The sequence below is a fragment of the Ixodes scapularis genome, unplaced genomic scaffold (genome assembly GCF_016920785.2).
Source record: "Ixodes scapularis isolate PalLabHiFi unplaced genomic scaffold, ASM1692078v2 PGA_scaffold4__175_contigs__length_147842914, whole genome shotgun sequence".
In the NCBI taxonomy this organism is placed as follows: Eukaryota; Metazoa; Arthropoda; class Arachnida; order Ixodida; family Ixodidae; genus Ixodes; species Ixodes scapularis.
The window spans coordinates 17,867,905-17,891,882 of record NW_024609879.1 but is presented as its reverse complement, the minus strand read 5'-3'; the positions used below and the strand labels follow the sequence as shown (position 1 = coordinate 17,891,882).

The 23,978-nt window shown below is 49.3% G+C and overlaps 1 protein-coding gene across 1 annotated transcript in view; it reads right to left on the bottom strand.

Annotated features, from left to right (window-relative positions):
- Positions 1–23,978, bottom strand: part of LOC115312900 (alanine--glyoxylate aminotransferase 2, mitochondrial) — a 36,161-nt gene that overhangs the window by 3,576 nt on the left and 8,607 nt on the right. The window contains exons 2-11 of the mRNA XM_042293454.1: positions 22,987–23,177; positions 22,204–22,323; positions 21,640–21,734; positions 15,408–15,501; positions 12,470–12,670; positions 10,507–10,599; positions 5,817–5,889; positions 4,359–4,507; positions 2,222–2,371; positions 1,859–1,957 (exon numbers count right to left, since the gene is read on the bottom strand). Of these exons, the coding sequence (XP_042149388.1) occupies positions 1,859–1,957; positions 2,222–2,371; positions 4,359–4,507; positions 5,817–5,889; positions 10,507–10,599; positions 12,470–12,670; positions 15,408–15,501; positions 21,640–21,734; positions 22,204–22,266 (1,017 nt within the window). The 5' untranslated portion in view covers positions 22,267–22,323; positions 22,987–23,177. The remainder of the gene's footprint in view (positions 1–1,858; positions 1,958–2,221; positions 2,372–4,358; positions 4,508–5,816; positions 5,890–10,506; positions 10,600–12,469; positions 12,671–15,407; positions 15,502–21,639; positions 21,735–22,203; positions 22,324–22,986; positions 23,178–23,978) is intronic.

Sequence of the window (23,978 nt, the reverse complement as noted above, 5' to 3'; positions counted from 1 at the left end):
TTCACGTCTACCCTTTAATCGTTCCAACAAGAGCACGGTGTTCTGACGTCCCTCTCGCCTCCTCCTCTCCATGTTTCTCGGCGCATCGCAAAGGCGGCCACATGACAACGAGTATCTTTCAGCTGTCGAGTATGCCAAAAAAAAAAAAAAAGGTGTGGTTTTTACACCTGTTGTCACACATACGACACCCTAAAAATTCAGTTCGCCGTACAGCGCACTGAAGTCAAACTGACGGCCCTATCTTTTACGAGAGCCTTGATGACGGTGCGATATAAAATATTAAACAGCTAAAGTACGCATCAAAGAGTACAAAAATAAAACACTGAGGTTTTGCAGTAGGGCCAATAAAAACCCCGATTACTTTTTTTACAGGCTATTTTAATAAAGCGCGAAACACATGTACGACGAAAAGGTCCGATCCGACGTGCGTACTGCCGGAATTACCTTCAGGGCCGAGGGTTTTCGTAGCACCGGAGAGCGTTGAAAAAACCCTCGCCTCCGACCGCCGTATTGTCGGATCGGACGGTTTCATCGTACATGTGATTCGCGCTTTAGTTGTACACCTCGGCTATCAAGCCGAGTTGTAGAACTAAAACAGCTGTTTTATTGATTTTGTGATTATGGGTTCTGTGCATGTGCAACTGTGTGGGGCGTGCCGCTCGTAGGCCCGTTGCTCGTAAAATATGTATTTCTGGGATGCTGCTAATTTTCTTAGGATATTTGCCATCTCTTAGGAGCGATGCTGAAGAGCCTTAGGGTGTCAGCAGCACTCGTCCTAGGAGGTGAGGCAAACACCCTAAGAAGCATAAGGGCTATAACACCCCAAGGGTGTTCCCCCTTACACCCTTAGTGTGTAACAGCGACAAAAGATCTGCGATTGATCCAATCTAAGACGTCCGTGGCGAGACTCTATAGACCATTCCATTTAGCGCTCTCTGGGCGGCACCATTTTGTTCGACGGCAGCGCCCTCTCCACACATCCGGGAAGTTCAGCGGGTTCGGCGGGGTAAAATGAGAGAGAGGGCACGCCGCCGACTCCGCTAGCAGACGACAAACCGGGAGGTTGCCGTTCTCCATCTTTGGGCTGTATCGGCGGGCTCTAACGAACATCGAACTCTCGCTCGTGGCTGCCGTTGTGAAGTGGTTCGCGTTCTTAGAATAGTTGTGGCTACTCCAAAATCAGCCTATATATAGCTCTCTGTTGTTCTATTTTGCTAAATGATCAGCTAGCATATCTTTTTTCCGTGACTTAAATAGCAGTTAAGTCAGCCGGCAGTACTACCCTCAACTACTGCTTGTATTGCGGCACGAGAGCACGTTTTATTTATTATTTCAGACTTCCACTCAAGGTCGCTAAAGGCCTACACCAGTACGAACTTTTTTATAGTAAAAAAGGTACAGCAACCGGATTTACTTTTCGCCAAAGAGACCGGCCAATCTGACACAGTTTTCCTTATATATTTTTTTTTATTTGCACGCAGGTAACAGCGCAATTGAACACTGTGAGTCTTTTTATCTAGCATAATATTACACGACAACTCGCATACCAAAATCTACGCATCTGTGCTTGAAAGTTCCAAAATGACGCGATTTTAAACAGGGTTTGCACGCCAGCCGGACGCTAGCTACAGCCCACTCGGCGGAGCGGACGACATGCGGGGTGAGAGGGGAAGTGCATTTTTTTCTCTTTTACCCTCTCTGCTATGACCCTAATGGAACGGTCTATAACTAATTACCGGTTCTCTTGCGAGAGCGATTGTCAAAATATATAGCGCGCGTGGCCAAGACGTTCAAAATTGTTAGATACGAGTTCCTTTCGTTGGTCCCTTGGGCCTGCAAAGACGGAGAGCGAACTCACGTTGCCGTTAAGGCCTCCCTTGCCGATGAGGAGGCCCATCTCCCGGCAGGATTCCAGGAGGGCACCGACCCGGGCAGCCGGGAGGGGTTCTTTGGTCTCCTGGACAGGGACACGTCGTCGCTGAGCGGAGCAGTTCTCCGGACGGCCGACACCGCCGGCGAACTAAGCGGACAGCTGGGCCTAGTAGCAAACCGCCCCGAGTAGGCAGTGAGCGAGTACTGGGGCAGGCGCCCGAGACACCCAACTGAGGGCTCTTCATCGGCCGCTAGCTGGATCTGAGAGGGGCCTCTAGAAAGGGGCCACTGACAACTCCAAAACTATTTTAACGTAGGATCTGTTAAGGCGACAGCAGAGGGAGTATACCCTGTCCTGGACCAGCTCGACGCCCAACATCAGGCCCTTGCCGCGCACGTCGCCAACGACCGGAAAGTCCTGCTGGAGCGCCGCCAGGGCGAGCAGCAGGCGCCGGCCACGCTCTCGGCTGTTGGCCATGCAGCCGTCTTCGTCGATCACCTGCGCCGGTGTGACGACGGAGCAACCCTCACCGTTTGCTCAGGCTGCAGCGAACATCCAAGACTAGAATGACGAACGTGCCTGCTCACACCTTAGGACTACACCTTAGGACTACATCTAGTCAACATGGCCTAGAATAGCCAAAGCCGGTAAACGGCCCACTCTACCTCTAAGTGATGTAATCACTCTAGGATGGCGCCAGTGATAGCGTTGGTGGCTACTTTGCGCCAAATTGGCTACACATTTCGAGCCTGTCTGGCGACCAAAAATTGGGGTTGGCTCCGGATCGGCTGGGTTTCGGGAAAGGGGGGATGAAGCCCCATAAACCTCCCTCCTGGCTACTTTTTGGTTACTTTTAGCTACAAATGCAAATATGGCTGCCAAATGCTTCGCCCGCGGTTCGAAAGCTCAATGCATCAGCCCAGAAAGCATAAGGGGCTGCCAAGAGTCGTTCAGACATAATGTGAGTACTACGTCACTTTTTTTAGACATTCTACTCATGAGATAGAATAGTATATCTGGCACGTGCAGTGAGTCTCTGGCATCATTGACCAAACAATCTGTCTAAACTCAGACTTGTAGACGTTACTAAAGAAAAGTCAGGAATTACATTTACAAATTATCCATGGCTAAATGTAAATAAATGTAACAGTTACAATCACACTCCCATATAAGTAAGTGACCGATACTTCAAAAAGTAATCCGTCACTTTTACGGCGTTACTTTCAACCTGACTGTCCTAGGGTAAGAAACAGGAGCGTTTATTGTTGCCACTCACACTTGTCTGACCTTGAGCAACATCTGGCTCTCAAAAAGTTTCATCGGACATCTTCCCTCGTTTCTTTGTGAAGATGTCGTCCGCTGCACTAAACACCTTTTCAATCCATCTTTTTCCAAACAAGTGCTGCCACCTGGACGCGCAACTGAGTGGCTAGAAAACAACGCGTTCGCAAGGCCTTCCCTACCCGCTGGACACCCAACACGTCGGCTAGATCCTGTTGGCCCATTGAGACGCTGTGTCCTAATTACAGCTCCACCAAACTTCGCTTTTCTCCCCAGCGTAGATTATCTTGGTCCCTGAAGTTGATACAAAGAAGTCATCGTCTCTCTCTCTCGGCCAGAAGGAAACAAAGAGAGAGTGAAGAGACAAAAAGAAAAGTCGGCGCACGGATCCGCTACACCAGCTCGTGTGCACTTTGACGTGTTTTTTTTTTCTTGCTATTTTTTTGTTGGAACAATTACTTTGAACTCGGGAGTTTGCCTATTATTGTTTGCAAATATACTCCAAAAGCCGGGAGACGTCATAACGAAAATAAAAACACCAACTTAAAAAAAAAAAAAAAAAAAAAAAACAGAATTTTTTTTTTTCATTTTTATGCGGGAGGCATCTTCAGTAGTTACAAAGCAAATGCAAGATTCAACCTCAAGTCAACGCCATTCATAAGGAATGTCAGCGTAAGCTTCGTGGAGAGAGTCGCGTTTTTGTTGCACACGGATGTGTCTCTGCGGACACATCCGTGTTCGGGGAGTCCGGTTCTTTGTATCAGTGTGTAAAAAGTGGAAAGCGCGAGCTGGTAGTCGGCCTTTAAAGTCATTCAGCCATAATTGAGTGAGAGGTCGCGTTTCATTGCGTAAGGTGTGCTTTATTCCAGATTGTCAATTGGGTCCTTTAAGAAGCAAATTCTAAGTGGCCAGATGCCAGACTCACAACATAACCAAAAAAAGTACGTGCACGAAGGTACAAGTACAAATCCTTATCACAAAATAAAATGATAGTGTTTCGCATAGCCACAACATAACTTAAAAAACAAAACAAAAAACTTGTTAATTTGGTTGTCGTTGCGTAAGAAGATTTTCGTGTGACCTTTGCTATGTACTTTGACTTTGCGATGTCCTTCCATGCAGCCATGGTATGGCGTAATCGCGGGCTCACCTTCGTAGCTACAGAGAGTGAATATCGATGCTGTTGAGCGAGTGCAGAACTCACGTCCACAACGGCCGAACCCACGGCGCAGGCGACGGGGTTCCCTCCGAAGGTGTTGAAGAAGCTTGCCGCGTTGAGGGCGCTGGCGATCTCCGGCGTGGTCACCACCGCCGCCAGGGGAAAGCCGTTGCCGATTCCTTTGGCCATGGTCACTGTCGTCCAGACACGGTGCCCATTTGAGACAGCCGCCTTCCGAACATCGAGCAAGCCTATCGAAGCCCCGTTAGCGCACGGGCACGCCCGTGACGTCACTCGTCATTGTCATTGGTGAGCTACCGAGCACACCTGATTGGGATGACCCCACTCATCGCTCCAGATGCAGCATTACAAACACAAGCTCACGTTAAATGTACAGCGAGGGGCAAATTATTCTAGTCCCCTTAAAATAAACCTCAGAAATCAGTTTCGCATATCACCCTATGCTGTAATTTAGCTCAAAAATATGGCTAGGACGATGTTTTGCGGGCTACTGTGAACCTCCCCTTTCTCTTCCTGTTGCAAGAAAAAAAGGACGATGCGACTGCCAGAGGTGCCGAGTGGGGTCGGGTCGGATGGGTCGTTCGTTGCGTTGGCCGCAGCAATGGTCTTTGCCAGCTGGCGCAGCGCTGTGAAGGTCTCAGGCTGGGGGAAGGAAAAAGCCCCTATTGTCGGAATTTAGAGAGATCTGCTAATAGCCGAGGGGAAGAAAAGGAGAAAAACGACTGCTCTTGAACGACGAAAATAATCACTGGAGAAGGGAAACAAGCGGGACAAAGAACAAACACGGCTACGTGACTGGTGCGCGACTGCAAAAATCCGCCTGGTTTTGGTATCGAACCAGGGACCTCTCCATTTCCAGTGAAGCGCTCTACCAACTGAGTTAACCGGGAGTTAAACGTCAGTAGAGCAAACAGGTTTTATCAGCTGCCACCAGTCGAACGCCAACAAGGTTGAACGGCTTGCATTTTTTCAAGGTTGTGACTATAATGCTATTAAAGACAAAGGTGCAAGCGATCTGGACAAGAATGACGTCATTCTTGTCCAGCTCGCTTGCACACCTGCCTTTAATTGCATTATCATCATGCTCTTTAATCCTCCCTCTGTTCTCTGAAGGGTTCGCGAGAGGCGAAGAGTGGCCTCCCCTTTCTCTCCCGCCCGCCCGTTGAGGGTCCCGAAATATATTCAACTCCAAATGCGGCAAGCGGAAGCGGTGACATGTCACCGGTGACGCCACACCACTTGCAAAACATTTCCGGCTTCCAGCAATCGGAACTCGAAATGTGGTCAGATTTGGACTGCATTTTTCCCGCAACCCAAAATCTCTCGTGACGGGAAACGGAAACCACAAAGATTGGGCAGCGCTACCCATAGCTGAATCCCGATGAAGTTAAAATGTTGGCACGAGTACCATGATTACAGGGATCTCACGTTCCAGGCTCATAATTGCAGCCGAGAATAAACGAGAAGAGCGCAAATACATACCGATATCTGGGACGACGCCGTGACCCTCGAAGCCCCAGTAAGTGTCACCCATGCGCCCAAAGCCGGTCTGAACCTGCACACAATTTACACGGACACCATGCGCTTACTCGCACGATTACTTAGTAAGAGTAGCGAGAGCTGCTAATCGCGTTTTCGAACAGGAAAACTATAAAAACCGAGATAATATGGTTGTGGCTTTTAATTTACGAAACCTTCAGTATACTTTGTATCGTTAATTACTTGGAATGATTCACGTCTTGGTGTTTTGTTTCCGTTTTTCCTGGTGTTGTTCTAGATGTCGAGAGCAGTTGTATTTAGGGACAGCGACAAGTCAAGAGTTCAGGAGCGTTATGCAAGAGCCTCCGAAAACTGACTAAGCCTGCAAGGTCAGCGCCAGAACAACCGACAGCATGGAAGGGAAGCGAAGCGGTCATTCTGCGTGCGCCCGCGCCTGCTGCTCTGTCTGTACCATGCAGAAGCAGCGTTGCCAGATTGGTAAGTGGTCGCAATACCGGACTAGATTTCGTCGGACATAAAAAAAAAATTGGCAGAGACCTTTACCTTCAAGTTCCCATAATGCCCAAAATACACTATTTAAGGAGCGATCGTTTAAGTTTGTTTTCGGGGACCGAAAAATTGATATTTTTATCAATTTCACCGGTATATCTAGCAGAGAAACTTGCTTGGTGCGTGGGTCGCTTTACGTTCATTTACCCGATAAATTTAGCGGGGGAATCTAATTTTGTGTAGAGGACACGTGACGCAAATTTCCCCGCTAAGTTTAGCGCGGAAACTGATTTGGTGCGTAGGTCACGTGAGATCAATATCCCCGTCAAACCTATAGCGGGGAAAGTGAATAGGTGTTGTGGTTTTCCCACCCAGCGCTTGTCCAAAAAAGGATGTTCGGATGTACGCGGTTCAAGCGTCGCATACTCCTGCCACGCGCTCGTGTCCCGTGCTCTAGCCCCACGGTCGCTCCTTTCGCGGCCGCCGCATCTTCGCGCAAGTTCTCTACGTGTCCAAATCCCCACAGCGGGAAATGCACGGGCGAACAAAATTTGGGAATTGAGGGCTCCGTTCAAAAAACATTTCATGCTGTAGTATAAAAGAACGCCGAAAAAAATAAAGCATAGGACATAAATTGGTGAAATGAGTTTCAGAGTGCATGCAGTGCTTAGAAGGGGAGATGCGGGTCGGAAAAGGGCAATCGTTTTTTTTTTATTTGTGATTTTAGCTTTTACATTGTTTTATATCATTGAATCTTCATATTTTATGTATAAAAAAATGAAAGCCGTTTACAAAACTCTCTGTAATGCCGAATTAGAGCGCAGCTCTTGAGGAGGAGGAGGAGGGAAGGGTACTGAGGGGGGGGTCATGTGACCTCGGGGGTCGGTCACGTGACCTCGGGGCGTCACGTGACCTCGGGGGGGGGGGGGGGGGGGGTCACGTGACCTCGGGAACGTCGACGGGTTGCATGCAACCCGGCGACTCCGGTGGGTTGCATGAAACATGGGATAAATGCAACCTGTGTTGCATTTACTCCGGCGGGTTGCATGCAACTTGGGCTAAATGCAATCTGGGTTGCATGGAACGTGTAGTTACGCCGACGCCGGCGGGTTGCATGCAACGCGGTTTGCATGCAACCTGAGTCGCATGCAAACCGCGCAATTACGCCGACGGCGACGCCGCTCAAGCCGGAAACGGGCGCTTAGGAGCTGCGCTCTACAATAATAATGACCGGTTATGATAGCGAAATTGGTGGAATACTCATTTGAAGAACTCCGGCAACCGAGAACGGCATAAGTTTGAGCCATTTTGGACTGCGCGATTCTTCAAATTGTGACGTCGCCCGCAATCACAATTATATTCGGAAGTGTCTTACTTCCACCGCAGTATTCTGTAGCTTAATTTTTCACAGAAAATTATTCGCAAGAAAATATTTTCCCCCTGCGTAAGAGCGTCGCTAACATCCATCGTAACTTTCGAACGTGTTTATCTCTTTATGTAATTTGTGTTTGAACAAACGTGTTTGTACCAACACGTTTGTTCTTAATATTGTCACATCACAACCAAATTTGGCATACATATGCTTTAGAATATACAGAACGCAACTGTCAAATTTTGATTAGAATAGATATATCTATTTTTAATATCGATTAAAATATGACACTTTTGTTAGCCCTTTGAAAATGTTTTTTTTTATTTTTGTATTATTTTAAAATCAAATATCTCTAGCACACAATATATTTGTTGTTTATTGCACTCAGTGGTCTGAAAAAAACAAAAACAATGTGTGAATTACTAGGCTCTTTTAGGTGTGTTGCTATGCCCCACGTGTGCACAATAACGGTCATACTACAAAAGGAGTTGCTTCTATTGCGTTCCCCCCTCGAAGTCACTTAAAGGGATACTGAACCGAAATTCCGAGCTCACTAAACAAGGCCGGGCGGATAGGCAGGAAGCTGCAAAACCAAAAAATGCCACTCATACGGCGATATATCTAACGGATCGCCGTATTTTTTGGAAAAGAAGTGCGCGATTGAACCAGGCCGACGAGGCCAACGAGACAAGGCACGCCACGATTCCCATTCTCTCTCCTCCTCGTAACGTCCCGTCAAGCTGGGGAACCGAAGCGAGGAGGAGAGAAGCGAGGCCGCCTCTCCTCATCCTCAAATTCTCCCGGAGGACAGTTACGTCAAAGAACCCGCTTGATCGCGCCTTTCTTTTCCAAAAGTACGGCCTTCCGTTTGAGATATCGATGTACGTGTGATGTTTTGGAGTTCGTAGCGTCCCGTTCAACACTTCTGCAGGCTTACTTTGTGAAATCCAAATTTCGGTTCAGTATCCCTTTAAAAAGGGACGTTTCTTTTCTCTTCCGCCCGTGGCGACTAATGTGCGCTTTTCCCTTTCCCGCTCGACCCCCCCCCCCCCCCCCCCCCCCCCTCCGCCCGTCGCCGATGCACTTGCTGCCACGTCTATCCACAACCGCACACCTTGCAGCCATTTCGGCCTGCAAAAGCAAAAATAATAAAATAAAATAAAAAAGGTTCTAAGTTTTTTATTCGTTTCGCGGTTTAGATTGAATCGCCTTTTACCCAAGGACCACTATCGTTTAATTGTGCCGCGGATGCTCCTATTTGATGCCCCTGTCGCGTCGAGATTTTTGGCTCATGGGCAGCCGGCGGCTCGAAGTCGTTTGCAAGCACGCTACTATTGGCTTATGCGGAGGGCAAGTTCGTCTGCTTCTTGCGCAGCGGGTAGCGGTGACGTCAGAATGCCGAGCCCCGATTGGCTAATCGCGACCCTCTATCTGAGCGTCGTCTGCTCCTTTGCAACGTCGTCTGCTCGCAACGTAGTCTGCGTCTGTCTTACCTTTCCTGCGACTTTCGGAAGTGCAGAGGCCAGATTCACGAAACGATCTTGCGCCAAAAATGTGCGTAAAACAAAACTTAAGAACAAAGTCGTATTCACGAAACGAAATTTTCGTAATTTTTGCGCAGGTTACGACGAAATCCTACGACAGCTCCGAAGCTGTCTTACGCACTTCTTACGATCAAATCAGCATGGCCGACAGCGTCGCGGTCGCGACGACCCACGGACGTTTATTTTTCTACGTGCGCTTCTGACGCGTCCCGTCTTCAAGCAGCGAGAAAAAAGTAAAAAGTACTTGAAACAGACCACGACGAACAAGAACGCTGGATCCACAAACACACGGGAAAAGCTCCAACGTCCACGATTCCACCGAACGCGACCAAGCGAGCTTTGCAGTTAGGCCTAGCAGGCACTCCGCGACTCGGCGACCGTCTGCCCACGACCGGGTGGCGTGCTAAATGGAATATGCCCGCGCGACCCTTGTGAACCCTTCCCGTATTATACTTTGATCGCTGACCTCAATTTTAGATTAAGAGGTCAATTTCTTCCTCTTGTTATCTCCTTGTTTCCCGAGGCATTGGTGACTCTCGCCGGTGAAAAAGCGGTGAATCTCCGACAGACGCAGGAAAGGTAAAGCAGCCATCGCTTTGACTAGCAGACGTAAAGCAGACGACGTTAACTGCGCTAACCTGCGGACGCTGTTAAAGAATGAGGGGTCTCGCCGCACAGGGAAGAAGGGGGAAAGTATTTGGGAGGGAACTTGCGGACACTACTAACACGCTCACTCTCGGTTCTTAGCAAACAAACCTCGGTGCCTCGGGACACCTCGCCAGTGAGTCCTTTGACTTCCCTCCTTGATGCGCGTCTGCTAGTTGTTAGACAAAAACAAGGAACCGCTCGAGTTATTTCGTCTGCCGTCTCTGAAAGGCGAAGTCGAGCTCGCTCGTAAAGACTTCCGAAACTCGCAGGAAAGGTAAGACGGGTAAGAGAGACGCAGACGACGTTGCAAAGGAGCAGACACCCTGAGATAGGGGGTCGCGATCAGCCAATCAGGGCTCGGCGTTCTGACGTCATCGCTACTTCCTTTCTCAAGCGCAGAAGACGAAAATGAGCCCACTCGCGGTGATGCGCCGCATTTGCTGTTACGCTCCGCCAGTTTGGGCTCAAGTTTTGACAGTACTTGAATACTGAATAGAATTCATCTTGGGCTTAAGGTTCACCGGCCTCGCTCTCTCTGGTAGATTTGGTGCCCGGCTCTGGCGCTGAGCTCGCAAGGCTGTCACTAGCGAGCGGCAGAGAAGGCAATGAAGCGGCCCACCTCGTCAGCGATGCAGAGGCCTCCATGCTCCCGGATGAGCTCGTACACCTTCTGCAGGTAGCCCTTGGGGAACTGCGTCGTGCCGCCCACGCCCTGGGTGGGAAGCGGGTACTTTAACGGCACCAACAAGGAACATAGGCTGGGGCCAACGACCACTTGGAAACACTCGTAGAATTGGGGAGCTCAGAGTGAACCTTCATGAAAGGATTCTCGGACTTCTGCTAACTATAGTAGTCAGAATGAATACACCTCATTTACGAAGAAACATGAAACACCTATCAATTCCGGCGTACGGGTACTAGCTCTATTAAATCATTACAATAGCATAGTCATGCCGACAAAGACCGGAGGACACAGAAAGTGTTGAGCTTTCATACGCCTGAAGTGTGGGTTGCGCATGCTGTTTGTGTGTGATGAAGGCAGGGCTGCAGTGTGCGGGGGTAGCGCAACCACGCACTTCATGGGTATGGTAGCCCGACACAGTCCGTGTCCCCCCCCCCCCCCCCCCCCCCCCGCGTCTGTCAGCGTGCTAAATGTAGTGTAAGTTTTTGACTTTATTAACCTACCGTTACCAGTCCCCACGCGCCTTCTCTTCGTAGCCCTGCTGGTATGGTATCTGGCCGGGAATCACTTGGTCGCAAATTAGATCCCCGTCGAGAGTGTTCTTACATTCGTATTGTAATAATGGCCCCTATGGGCCTAATGCTTTATATAACTTCAACTTACGTCCCACGTGAAAGTCGAGCGTTACAGTTTTTTTTTCTCACAAAAATGAGCGAATAACGCATTTTGTGTTTAGATGCTTAGGCTCCAGCCTAACGCCTACACACTAACAAACATCTCTAAAAAAAGTAACCCAAACTGTGGGCAAAAATATATTTTTGAAAGGTTATTGAATATAGAGTTTATTTATTTATTTTATTTCACAGTACTGCAGGCCAGTTCTCTGACCCAAGTAGGATGTTGGTTCTCACCTTGTTTTTCAAAGTGAAAGTCTCTACTGGTAACAATGAGAAAGTGACGTCAGGGGAAGGCAGGGGTTCTCTTTGGAGTGTACACTTAGTTCCGAACTGATTACAAGCAGTTTCATGGTGTCAAATGAATGCGTTGGAAGCTCGCTCCAGCGCCAACGCATCTGCACGAAACAAACGCTCGGCATAGTCGATTTTCAGACCGCTCGCTGGACCTGCAAGCCTGCCTTCCCCCGGCGTCACGCCACTGAAAAGCGCGGGTATATTTGATGGTTGTTTTAGGCATCATTTTCACTTGCCAATTTTACAATAACTATTCAGAATTAGTTGGGTACATCAAAATATCGACGGAGCACCTTTTTAATACGAGCCAGCGATTTGAGTAGTCGACCCGCCGGAGGCCAAAATGGTCGCAATAAATACCACCAAGACGACACCGAAAGAAATTAGATGTTTTCTCACTCCCAGACATCAGGCTAGCTGAGCCGCGATTTGGCCATCCTTGGAGTCTACCAAACACGTAGCGAAGGGGAGGGGGGGGGGGGGGCATAGGACGTCCCCCCCCCCCCCCCCCCCGAAATCTTTCTTTTTGCTGGGGCCTCCTTTCCCCCCTCCCCTCATACACGATTTTGTCATGGGCGCCCCCCACCCCCCTTCCTCAAAATCCTGGCTACGTGCCTGGACGCAGAGGCTCTGGTCGAAAGCTTCCAATAAAGACGGGAGAGGGAAGCTATGAGTTGCTGGCCGCCATATGTTGGGCGTGCCCTCCGAGCATCCACCAAGCAACCATGTTGCTTGAAGGACACTTTTGAAAATGCTCTATTGCCTTCTAACGGAAGCTATAGCACATATTTTACATGCGTTCCTGGTGTGGTCATGACTGCCCTGTCACTGACCATAGGGCCCCTAGATAGTCCTCGATGGCCCGATCAAGCGGGAATCCGGTTGGTAGCTGCACGAAATCTGTTCCCATGCACTGCCGGAGCGGCTACCTGGATGCTCTCGGCGAAGAAGGCGGCCACCCTCTTCTTGGAGACGTTGTGTCGGAGCACGTCGTGCACCTGGTCGGCGTACAGGGAAGCCGCGCTACACGGGCCCCCTTCGGGGCACGAGCATTGCCTCGGGCTCGGCACCAGGCAGTCGCGGCACGCCTGGCCGCCCCAGGGGCCGCGGTACGGGTCGGCGTTCATCGCCTGCGCAGGATTCAGCAGTGGACAAAGGTCATCTCACACGCGCCTACGAACCATCGCAAGCGACAGAGACCGGCGGAGCGCTTTTCGACGTGCTTCCCAAACCTAACGCAGCCGGGATATGGCACTTTTTGTACTCTTCCTGGGCCTACCGGTCAAACTTCCCGATCATAAGCGAGACCGGGGAAGGAAGTCCAGCAGCTGCAGTTACCAATTTAGCTTTGAGTAGCTGGCAAAAAATCAATATTTGGGTAATCCAGTGGTGCCGTTTTATGCTTTAGGAGAGCTGTACATCTGTAATCATTTTTTCCCCTTCTGCCTTATGGTTTACTGCTGTTGCTAACGACGTACGTGTGATTTGTTTTGCTCTTTGCTTTTTTGCTTTGTCAGTCTTGCGTGCATTGTGTGCTGCTGGATTTTGTCCCCGACGTTGGCCACGGGTATAGTAACTTGTCAGGCGATATTGTTCGCCTTTAATACACGTGGAATTTTCAAGTGTTGTGTGTGTGTTCTTTTCTTTCGTGATCGTCATTTGTGTGCGCTGTTTTCACCAAATGAAAGCACGTTACACCAACTAGGTGTAACGTGCGCGAACACACGAGCGCTGATCAAAGCTATGCGCGGGCTCTTTTCGCTTTCCAACAGAAAGTTGTCCCCGAGAACAGGAGTTTCGACACTCGTTTTTCTGATGGAGCACGCAGTCGCCAGCTTTATAAGAAATGAACACTGGACCCGCAACGCCACCATGTCGTCTGATGGAAAGCAAAACCGGTTGAAAAAACTTTATTACGGGATTTTATCATCGCTACATGGCACTAAGACGACAAAACACGTATTTGTGATTCACTATTGAAAAGGCACAAAACTCGCGAAAAAAAAATTCCGATTTTTATCAGATAAATTCTTACCTCGCGTCCAGCCCGCATCCCTTTGTTCGTAACGCCGCCGCTATCTACGGTTTGTTTGGAGCACAGTGCCATGTTACGAGGTCACCGCTCACGGGGTCAATTTGGGTTGCGCCCAATTGCGCGGCGTCAGCCTTGTCTGCAGAGTCCCTGATCTCCTACCGGGTTGCGGAGAACGTTGCGGGACAGCGGAAACGATCTACGAAAACTCCCCAGTGCGGAGTAAAGTTCGTCCGCTACTTTTGCAGGAGGCTGTGGTGACGTCAGAATGCCAAGCTCCGATCGAAGGAAAGTGGGTAGACCTCAAGGCAGCTTGCTTTGAGGTCTACTTCCTATCCTTCAATCAAAACCAAGCAGACCTCGGCATTCTGACATCACCTCTACCCCTAAAAGAAAAAGCAGACGAACTGGCGCTCCGCATAGTGAGTCAGCTCCTTTTGCTCGGCGCATGCGCATGTGGGGAGTGGTCGCCGGACTAACACGGACCCGCGGTCGGTTGTTTATGCGGGGTGTTGACGGGCAGTGCGTGTGCCTCGTACGCTGTTGCTTGGCATGGAGCAAGGCCTGGAGCCTGGAAAATCTGAAGCGCTCACTTCTGTCACCCGGAGATGAAGATCGAGAAAAAGAACGACAGGACAAGGTTAGGCGCGTTCGTCTTGGCGCAATTGATTGTTTTCCTTCGTACACTGCACGCCGCCGGTATTTTTTTCCTTCGTAACCGTGCAAGTAATAAATAGTTCGATACCACTTAGCGTTAAGACCAGCAATCTGATCTCTGCTGATGGCGATGGCTGTGCCTGCCCCGCGGTTTCGGGGTCGCCGGAATGTATGGCTATATAGTAAGCGAACGCGGGCCTATTCCTCCGTATTTGTTACACGGACTCCGTGGTATACGGATTATGCGGCCGACCTGTGCCGGGTGTTGCTTGTGCTGTAGGACAGTGGAGGAAATCATTGGTCGTTGGAAAGCTCAGCCAGCTCGTCATGTTCGAGCTCGGCAAGTTCGAGCAGCGGCCATTTTGAACGGCAGATCCTCCCCGGCGAGTCGCTCCAAAAATGTGGGTACAACATCTTCCCCTCGTCGATTTGGAGCTTGCGCCACTGAGCGCGTTTTTTCCCCTCTCGCGGATCTTGGACACCGATACGGGGCTAGTCAACATGTAGATTATTCGGGCGCTCCATACTCCGTTTCGCCCAACGTTACTGGAGCAACTCAGTTGGGAAACAGCCATGGAGCCTGTTTTGAAAAAATTCCTTCGACCCGTACTCGAGAACCGAACTAAAGGCGATCTCAACGCCGCCATTTTTTCCCGTAGCGGCCACTCCAGGAACTGCACGTCTGCATGTATCAATTCAGGTTGAGTCGCGCAAGGGCCGGTGGCGCCATCTGGCATTGGCATTTCACCGTAGCAATATAAATAAGCATTTATGTTTTGGCTAGTCACTAAATAGTGGCGCTGTTATCGTTATAGTATTCAGTTTGGTCTTGGTGGACACGAGCGGTCCGGGTTTCCAAGGGTGAGTTTCCCAACTGAGTATTTAAGTAACGTTGGTTTCACCTCACGTCCGGTAGCATCAAATTGGCTACGAGCCTCATCGGAGCCAATCCAAGGCCGCGTGAGTTTACCGTGAAGCTAGAGAGGAAGCGCCTTGACGCACGCGAATAGCGTGGTCACGTGTTTACGTTCGCGGAGCTGGATTGGCTGGAATGGCTCGTAGCGTCCGCTCTGGCCGGGCGTAAGGTGAAAGGTAGTACAGGTCTCGACACGGTGTACTCCAGGGCGCGAGTGGCGTATTTCGGATGCTTCACTCCTTCTGCCTCTCTGCAGACTCACGTGATGCACGCCAAAGCCGGTGGGCCAGTGATGCCTGTAGGCACCGACGCCGCACATGCCGCCGCTGTAGGGACTCATGCCGTGGTACGCATTCCTGCGAAGCAAGAGGAACACACCTCAGCATCCTAGCTCGAAACAATTTGTAGCTTCAGAGGTGGCGGCACAGCGGAAAACGCTCGAAGAAGTCGAGGGTTACTGCCTATCCAAGTGTGCGGCGAATAACTCCTGGAGGATGAAATGTGCAAAAGAGGAAAGGACGAAGACTGGACGAAACATATCGGAAAGATGTCTTGTCCTGTCTTTGTCCTAGATGTCCCTTTCCTTTTATCCCTGTAACTTACACTCTAAGAAAAAAGGGAGCGCGACTTAGTCCCTCGGGGGACCAAATGCGCTGCCACAACCATTAGTCCCCTAGGGGAGCAACTGTAACGGGAGCAACTGTTGCGCCCCGTCAGTTAGTCCCTCTCACTAGCACCGTTGGGACTAACTGTTGCACCCTTTCAGTTACACCTCGAGGACCAACTGTTGGGCCCTTGCGCTTGGTCCTTTGGGACCAACTGTTACACCGTTTCAATTGAACCTCAAAGACCAACTGTTAGACTCTTGCGCTTGGACCCCTGGGACTAACTGTTACACCGGTTCAAATGAACCCCGAGGACTCACTGTTAGGCGCTTGCACTTGGACCCCTGGGTCTAAACGTTGCGCCCTTCGATTTAGGCTTCTGGGACTAAAGGTTTATCCTTTTCATTTGGTCCCGTGCCACAAATCTCCAAAACGAAATCGTGGAGTTCAGGTTAAAAGTAGTTTTATTGCCTCGTAGATACACATCGCATTCAAGGATGAATGAAGTCGAAGTTCCAGGGCGGTAGAATCCACGATAAGGCCAAATTCCGAAGAGCGCACTTGCGTCGACGATGGCTTGGACACTGGGACGTCTGCCCAAGTTGGTCGTGGTCCCAGCACCGCTTATTGGGGCTCCGGCAGCTTCTTTCCTGTTTGCGAGGAATTTGGATTATTAGTAACAGGGCAGCATAAATACCCAATCGCGTGACAAATATGAGATATAAGTTATAACACACGCATAATAAATTAACAAATAGGCTGCATAAGTGATACAATGGTTCACATCCAACATGCGGTCTGTTGACAGCATATCAGCGCAATATTAGATTTTAGTAGACCATTCGCTGCGAATTACAGACCCAGCGCGTGCGTGCTCAAACTATGCTTCAAAGTGACGGCACGATCTCCCGCCATCAACGCGAAAGTCTAGTGTACAATCGAATAAATGTCTCCATTAATGCCGGTTCTCACACGCAGCGAAGCGCTGATGTAACGCTGCTCACGTGTCATGAGCTACTTTTCGTCTGCCGTGAGCATGAGTTTTGTCGGTGCAATACAAAGCTTTTGACCGATCCCGTCAGCACGCGCTTAGCGCAAGGTCAGCGTTATGCCTGTAGCGCTCCGCTGCATGTGGACAGGCGTTTATGGTCAAGCGATCCTGCCAGGGTCTGCGAAACACACACACACACAAAAAAATAAGCCATCGGTAGAACTGGCGTTTCGCTCGATACGATAGAATATGAGGTCTCTGTGCTGCATAACAAAATCAGCAACCGTGGTGCCAAAAAGAATAGAGCATGGCGCGCGCTTTGCAAGCTAGAGAACGCGCTCAAAAGAAAACACTTTCTGAAGCCACAGTTAATAAATACACCATAAACAGAAGCACTTCGACATACCTTAATCGAGTTCCCTTGGCTTGTGACGTCAGAACAGATCAAGTGCAGTGCTTCAGCACCGCGAATCCAAACCCGATCCCGGCATGATCGGAGACGACACAAGGCGACCAGCCTCCGACGAAGGCTGTTTTTCGACTTTCAACTTACTAAAAACAGGTTCTTTTCAAACAAAGGCACTTCCCGTTTTCCCGACGGACCCCATCTGACCAACGCCCAACCCCCCGCGTGTACAAGGAGCAAAGATTGCGGGGTAGGGGATTGGGGGGAGGGGGCAGTGCGCGCAGAAGATAATCTCTTTTCCCGCTCCCACTACACACGACACAAGGACACCGAAGAGCTCCAAGGACGGGAGACGGTCGCCACTTTCAACACGCCGGTCGAGTGACCTCAAGCAAACACTTTTTTTCTTTCTTTCTTTTCTCTCTCTCTCTCTCTAAAGCATTTTCAACTTTCTCGGGTGGCTTTTTTTCTTTTTTTTTTTTTTTTTTAGTTTGCGTTTGTTTTGTATTAGTAGGGTGCTGCCAGGTGTGACGTTCCGGGCGGGGTTCGTTCTCCGTTGTTCATCTGGATTGTTCTGGAAACAGCGACGACGATGGCATGAAGGCGTCTGGATACTGCCCCTGAATGTGCTCTTTAAGTGGAACGTGCCGTGCATCAAGTGTGTCGTTGCGGATTTTAGTTCGACATTGGACTACCCAGAAAGGTTTGTCACACAGAGACGGAGGCGCGTTCCCACCGGCGATGCGATCTAGCCGCGCGATAACTTTCATCGCAAAAGCGACCATCGCGGGCAAAAAGCGACGCGATTGGAGCAGTCGCTTTTTTGCGATGCGATCTAGTCGCGGAGTGGCTGAGCAAATCAACGGCGTTCGGAGCGAGAGTTTTCGACAAACGACTCGCCAACGAAGGCGTTGGACTCGCTTATCGCACACGCCGGTGTGACCATCTATTTTTTTTTTTTTTTTTTTTTTTTTGCGATGCGATCTAGTGGCATCGCGCGATTGCTTATATCGTTGGTGGGAATGCTCAGTTTTAGCGATTGAAGTGACCATTTATTCTGACTGCCAAACTTCGGTGTTAAAAGCGTGGCTTCTGCAAAGTTTCATTTTTAAAAGAAAAAAGTGTTAGTATTTGGAGGTGTTGCGTTTGGATAAATGCACATTTTTTGCGCGAAGGCAAATTACGTAAATGGGACTTGTGGAATGTCAACAGATCATTTTTGAGGAGGTAGTTGGGTGAAGTCGAGTCAACACATTCGTTCACTCGCTTTCACACAACGCGTGAAGCTCTACCATGTAATGTCTTAACGTTCGTGGCACATTAAACAAATTCGCCAGTTTCGTCCGAGTTTTGTCAACACTTTCAGCCGTGCTGGGCTGAGTCTCGCCGATCCCCAAGACAAGCGAAACAAGACAAGCAAGCATTACAGAGAGTTGTAAACGTTTCTTTTTTTTAAATTTATTTTTCACAATTTTCAGGGGACATAAGCGCGTCAATGACAGAATAAGTAAGGCAGGGAGGAGCTTTAGTTGAAGCACCTCCAGCGCGAGACCCTCGATAGCGCTTCGGCGCCTCGTGAGCCTCGAGCGTGCGCGCGCAGCGAAAACGGGGTGGAAGGCAACCAACGCCTGCATTCGAAAGAGACGCTCTTCTCGTGCTGCCAGTGACGGAGTGAGACTGAGGAAGAAGAGGAGCACAGGTCGGGCCCTTAGAGGGAGCCGGTAAAAGCTTCGCCTTCAGCACGATCTCGCTGGCTTCCGCAGTGCTTTGGATGCATGTGCCTTCACACTTTTGTGGGCAAAAAGCTCGCGCTGAAAGCGGACCTTCTAGTTTCAACGGAGTATAGGGAGTATTCACTGGATGCCATATTTGTGGGCGCTGTTTAGAGCACGTGCCCAGAACAAGCTCACATTAATAGGTTGCTCAGACTGGCAATCTTGATGGTGCGGAATGCAGGTTACCAAATAACTGTGGAAGCTCGCCATCAGCACGCGCCCAGCAGTCGCGCACACAGATATGGCCGCCATTGAACACTTCCTATTATCGGCGGGATGTTTTGGTGGCGCCCTCGTATGTTTCCCTCTAGTGAAGTCATTACCTTGCGAACAACAAGTTCGATGGTGTTTGTAATTAGCATGGTGGAAGTTTGCAATCATTAAGCTCTTAAAGCAACACTGCCAATCACCATCAAAATTGGAAGTTCTTACATTCCTCTTATTTTCGTCGATCAGAAATTATTCGCTGACGTCATAGTCAGCATTCGGCCGATCTTGGAAGGCCGACCACAGCGATGACGCTTCCGATCGCGCACGTCGCCATAAGCTGCCTTTGTCTCTGCCGTGTTGAGTCGGGGCGAACAAGAGCACCGTCTGCTCCTCGCGCAGTGGCTCGCGTTCCAGCTCCTTCGAACAGTGGGTAGACGATGGCAGCTAGCCTACCCTCTATTCGAATCAGAGCTTGGCGCTCTGACATCTTCACGCTTTCAACTCTTTCTCTCACCAAGTTTCCCCGCGTATAGATGCTCACACTGGTATTTATTTCGGAAATAGCTCGCTCTCCGACAAACAGGCAGCGATGAGTGCACGACAAGCTAAATAACAATAAAAAAGCAAAAAAAAAAAAAACATTGTGTTGGTGATTAATATTTACATCTTTTGAAAATACAAGACGTGAACGGTATACGGTGCACGCCGCTGGAAACACGGAATGAGTGACACTATGGCACGAATTGAATTGCCCCCAAAATGCGGACGCACGGGGCGATCGATCGAGCTGGTTATAGGTTCCTATGGTGTCCCTGAGCTGAGGCCAAGAGCTATAAGTAATGAACTGAGAAGGCTAGTGACTAGTCTCCTCAGTCTCGAATCTCCACCATAAACCAAGCGGGCGAAAACAATGCAGCAGGTCCGCCTGCAAACACTGAGCAGCCATCTCTACATATAAACCATCGCTTCTGGCGAGCTGTTAAGTTTAATTGCCAAAGGAGTCGATGACGGCGTGGTGCCGATGCGGAGGCTTTTCAAAGGATCGTGACTGAAGTCTTTCTAAATAATCACCTTAAAAATGGAATCGTGTGACTGACGGCTTGACTGTTGGAAGAACCGAAGCTCACTTTGCAAAATTCGCAACGACTTCAGTCTTGGCAATGACACCGGGGAAACGTGATGCAACCCAGTTATACGAGGAACTTCAGCAGCTTCATCCGCAAGTGTTAATATTCTCGGTTCCCCTCAATAAAACCACGCGAATTGTTACTCCTGAGCGACTCTCGCTGTAATACATGCGCTCCCTTGAGCATCTGGCAACCACCTACGCATGTTGACCTGGGACATGGGAATACACCAAATGAGAGAGTACAGGGGGATATCGGTTGGGCATCTTTTGAGACTATAGACAAGCGATCAGTAAACTAAAATTTGAACAAAGACTAGCTAAAATTGAGGACACACGGTGGGCAGCAAAAGTGTACAAGTATCTATATATGAAAAGTCTAAACACTAAGTGGACAAACCGAACCCGCAAGCTGAGATTTACATTCAACGAGATGGAGCCGATCAGAGCACATCAGTAGAAAAGGGAGTAAAGAAAACGGAGAGGAATTTGTAAGAAAAGAGAATGTAGGGGAAATCAGCTTTAAAAATATACAGGACACAAAAACAAGAAATAAAGAAGGAACAGTTGTGTGATAATTCATTGGGGAGCTCATTGCTGTTTGAAGCTAGAACGGGGGTGCTAAGAACGAAAACATATAGGACTAAATACCAAGAAATAGACACTATATGCGACATATGCAACCTCGAAAGGGAAACTATAGAACATGTAATTTTAAGATGCATGGGGCTTCATCCCACCCTATTGGGGGGGATGAGTACGGATTTGGAGGGGGCGCTGGGATTTGCAGACATGGATGGACGAATGGATAGGGAAAGAGTTGCGGTAACTAAAAGGAGATTGAAAGATTGGTGGAAAAGATCTAGGGAGGGGTAAAAATACAGAAAAAAAGCAATGCCAACGCTTTAAAAAAAAAGGGGGGGGGGGGAGGGTTGTGTTAGAACAAATTTATACAAATTTAAAAAAAAGAAGGGATGACGAAATGTTAGGCTAGGTGCCGCAAGCTGCCACCCGTTACAAAGGGTATAGCCATTACCACCCATCCATCCATCCATCCATCCTAATGCGCATGTAACCACGTGATGAATTACCCCCACGTACCTCGACTGCCTCTGTCTGTGCATTCACCGTGTCGTTGAAAAAAAGAAAGAGTTAAGAGAGGACGACAGGGCGACATTTCGAGAAGATGCGCATGCCATGAAGGCCGAGATTGACCGTGAGCGTCGGCCGCGTTTCTCTTCAAATGCGACTAGATTAAAGGCAGCTAGAAATTTTTCGTTGTCGCACACATCTTTGACGGTGGTCTTTTGCAAGCGCGTCCCTCCAGAGAAGCGCACCGCAACCGTGAAGGCTGAATAAGGTAGTAAACCCTCTCACTCACCGGAGGGCGATGATATCGAAGGCGCCCGTGTGCAGCCGCGCCAGCATCATGGCTAAGTCGTTTGCTTCAGACCCACTGTTGGTGAAGTAGCACACCTGCATCAGGATGTGCTTGGTTATCGTCTCGCCTCCAATCATCTGGTCAGTGTTGTTGCAAGATTCTCAGAGGGGCGGGTGAGTGATAGGTGTTAGCGCACCACATGTAGCTTGGAAGCCAAAGGTCACGCCGCAGAAACTACAGGATCCCGTTTGCTTACACCGAGGGGCATTGTACCAGGGTGCAATCGTAGTAACTACTGGACGATGCATGCTCAGCGTGTATTAGCCCTACTGCAACGAGACGAGCGCCTCACTTTCTGAGTATGACATAACAGTTCCTTAGCTATCTGAAGGAGCATACTCCCCCAAACCAGGAGGAGGGGGAGGTAGGAGGGAGTCGTGCTCAGTGTTCAAAATAACCCCATCTGGTATAAACTAACCCTCAGTACACTTAGGCAGGGGAGTGTAAGATAATCTTCATTTACTTGGCATGCAACCGCCGAAATTTACTCGCTTTACTACTCGCCTTGAGATTTCCGGGCAACTTGGCCGTCAGCTTTTCAGCAAACTCGTGGACCGATGGATACATGTAGATGTTTGACGTGTGCCACAGCCTTCCCAGCTGATGCTCAGCAGCCGCCAACACCTTGCTGCGTCAGTGTAGTCATTTACCTTTAAAAAAACTCAAAGCCACGAATAGTGAACAATTCAACTTTTTCTCCAAATTACGCACATTGGCGTTTTACATCGATTTCAATAGACACAAAAACAGTGATGAATCTGAAGTTGCCATTCGGATTATTTATTTTGAAGCAGGCCATTTTTCAGCATACGCATATATGATTATGGGTTTTGAAGTCAATCACATTTTGGATCAGGAACTGTTCCCATGGGCGAGTTTGTGCGCAATTTGTAAGCAGACCGTAAACCATTTGGGAATCATATTAACCGCGTTGAGAGTTGTTGCGAGTCATGGGCGAGATTGTGGAGCTTCAGTTTTTCCTGGGGGATAATGGGGGATAATATATTATTTAAGTAATAACATTTTATTCAGAACACGTACTGAAAGTTTGTTATAATCATCGGGAATATCACGTTTCTTCATTATGGTGGGCAGAAATATTGCAAAGTTTGTCACACTCCAAAAGAATATGTCGGGCCTATAAAGACATACATTGCTGAGATTTTCGCCTGTAATTCTTCCGCGAAGTATGTCTGCCGTCGTCCGACTAAAACCAATTTTTAAACTTTTTTTGTTGTTGGCGAATGTTTTCTAGAGTATTGGGGATAACCGAGGAGTTCAACGCACGGGTGGCAGTGTCCCACGCTGACCGTGACGATGCCGGCGAACATGTCCAGGTAGCGCTTGCCCGTGTGGTCCCAGAGCCACTGCATGTGGCCCTGGCTCACCAGCAGGGGGCGCCCGAACATCAGGTTCGAGCTCAGGCTCGGGTTCAGGTGCCTCTTGCGCAGCGAGGCCACCTCGTCGTAGGGGCGCCCCTGCAACAAGTGGGCACAGCGCGCTCCTCAGAATATACGTTGGGCCTTGCCGGACTCGAGTTACTCTAAACTTCGAAGACTTTCTACTACTTTGAAACACGGTGCCTAGAAAGGCGTCTTCGATTATGGTGCGGTTTCATCCCGCCCCTCGCAGTGACAGCAGATAACGTCTCAGACGCCGGCGTGTTGTTATGCTGTCGCATGTCGCAATCCTGGCGGTTAGTGCTGAAGTGCCGGTGAAAATTGCGAGCGAACGCGAGTGTCGCTGTCGTCGCGGCGTCCCAACTCCTGGCCGCCGAAGCTTCCGAGCCTTCCGAGGACTGTCCAGCTGAAGAGCGATCTGCAGCAGAACAGGCGTCGGTCACATCCACCATCGCTGCTGGGACACCCCGCCTGGATTGCGACCGGCGACAACATGTCATTTTTAGGACGTTATCAGGTGGAAAGGACCACCTTTAAGGACGTAGTAAACACAGCAGTCAGAGGCACGTTCTAGGTACCGTACTCTGATCAGGTTATTAAGAAGCGCCTTGAAAGAACCCGTCTCTATACTCCGTTACAGCGTTTCGTCTACTGTGTCGTAAATTTCCCCCAGCCGAAAAAGATATTTGAGGCACGCGAATGGTACATATGGTACGCTTAACTACAGCTTACTGATATGGGGAAATGTATGCGTCGCTCGCAATCGTCCGAAGTCCGGGTCGACATACATGTCAAAAATAATGCACCCTCACATATCGCATCACGTAGAGCGTTTTAAAGTTCTTGTTTGCAGCTTTCCTCCGGGCGATATCTTTATTG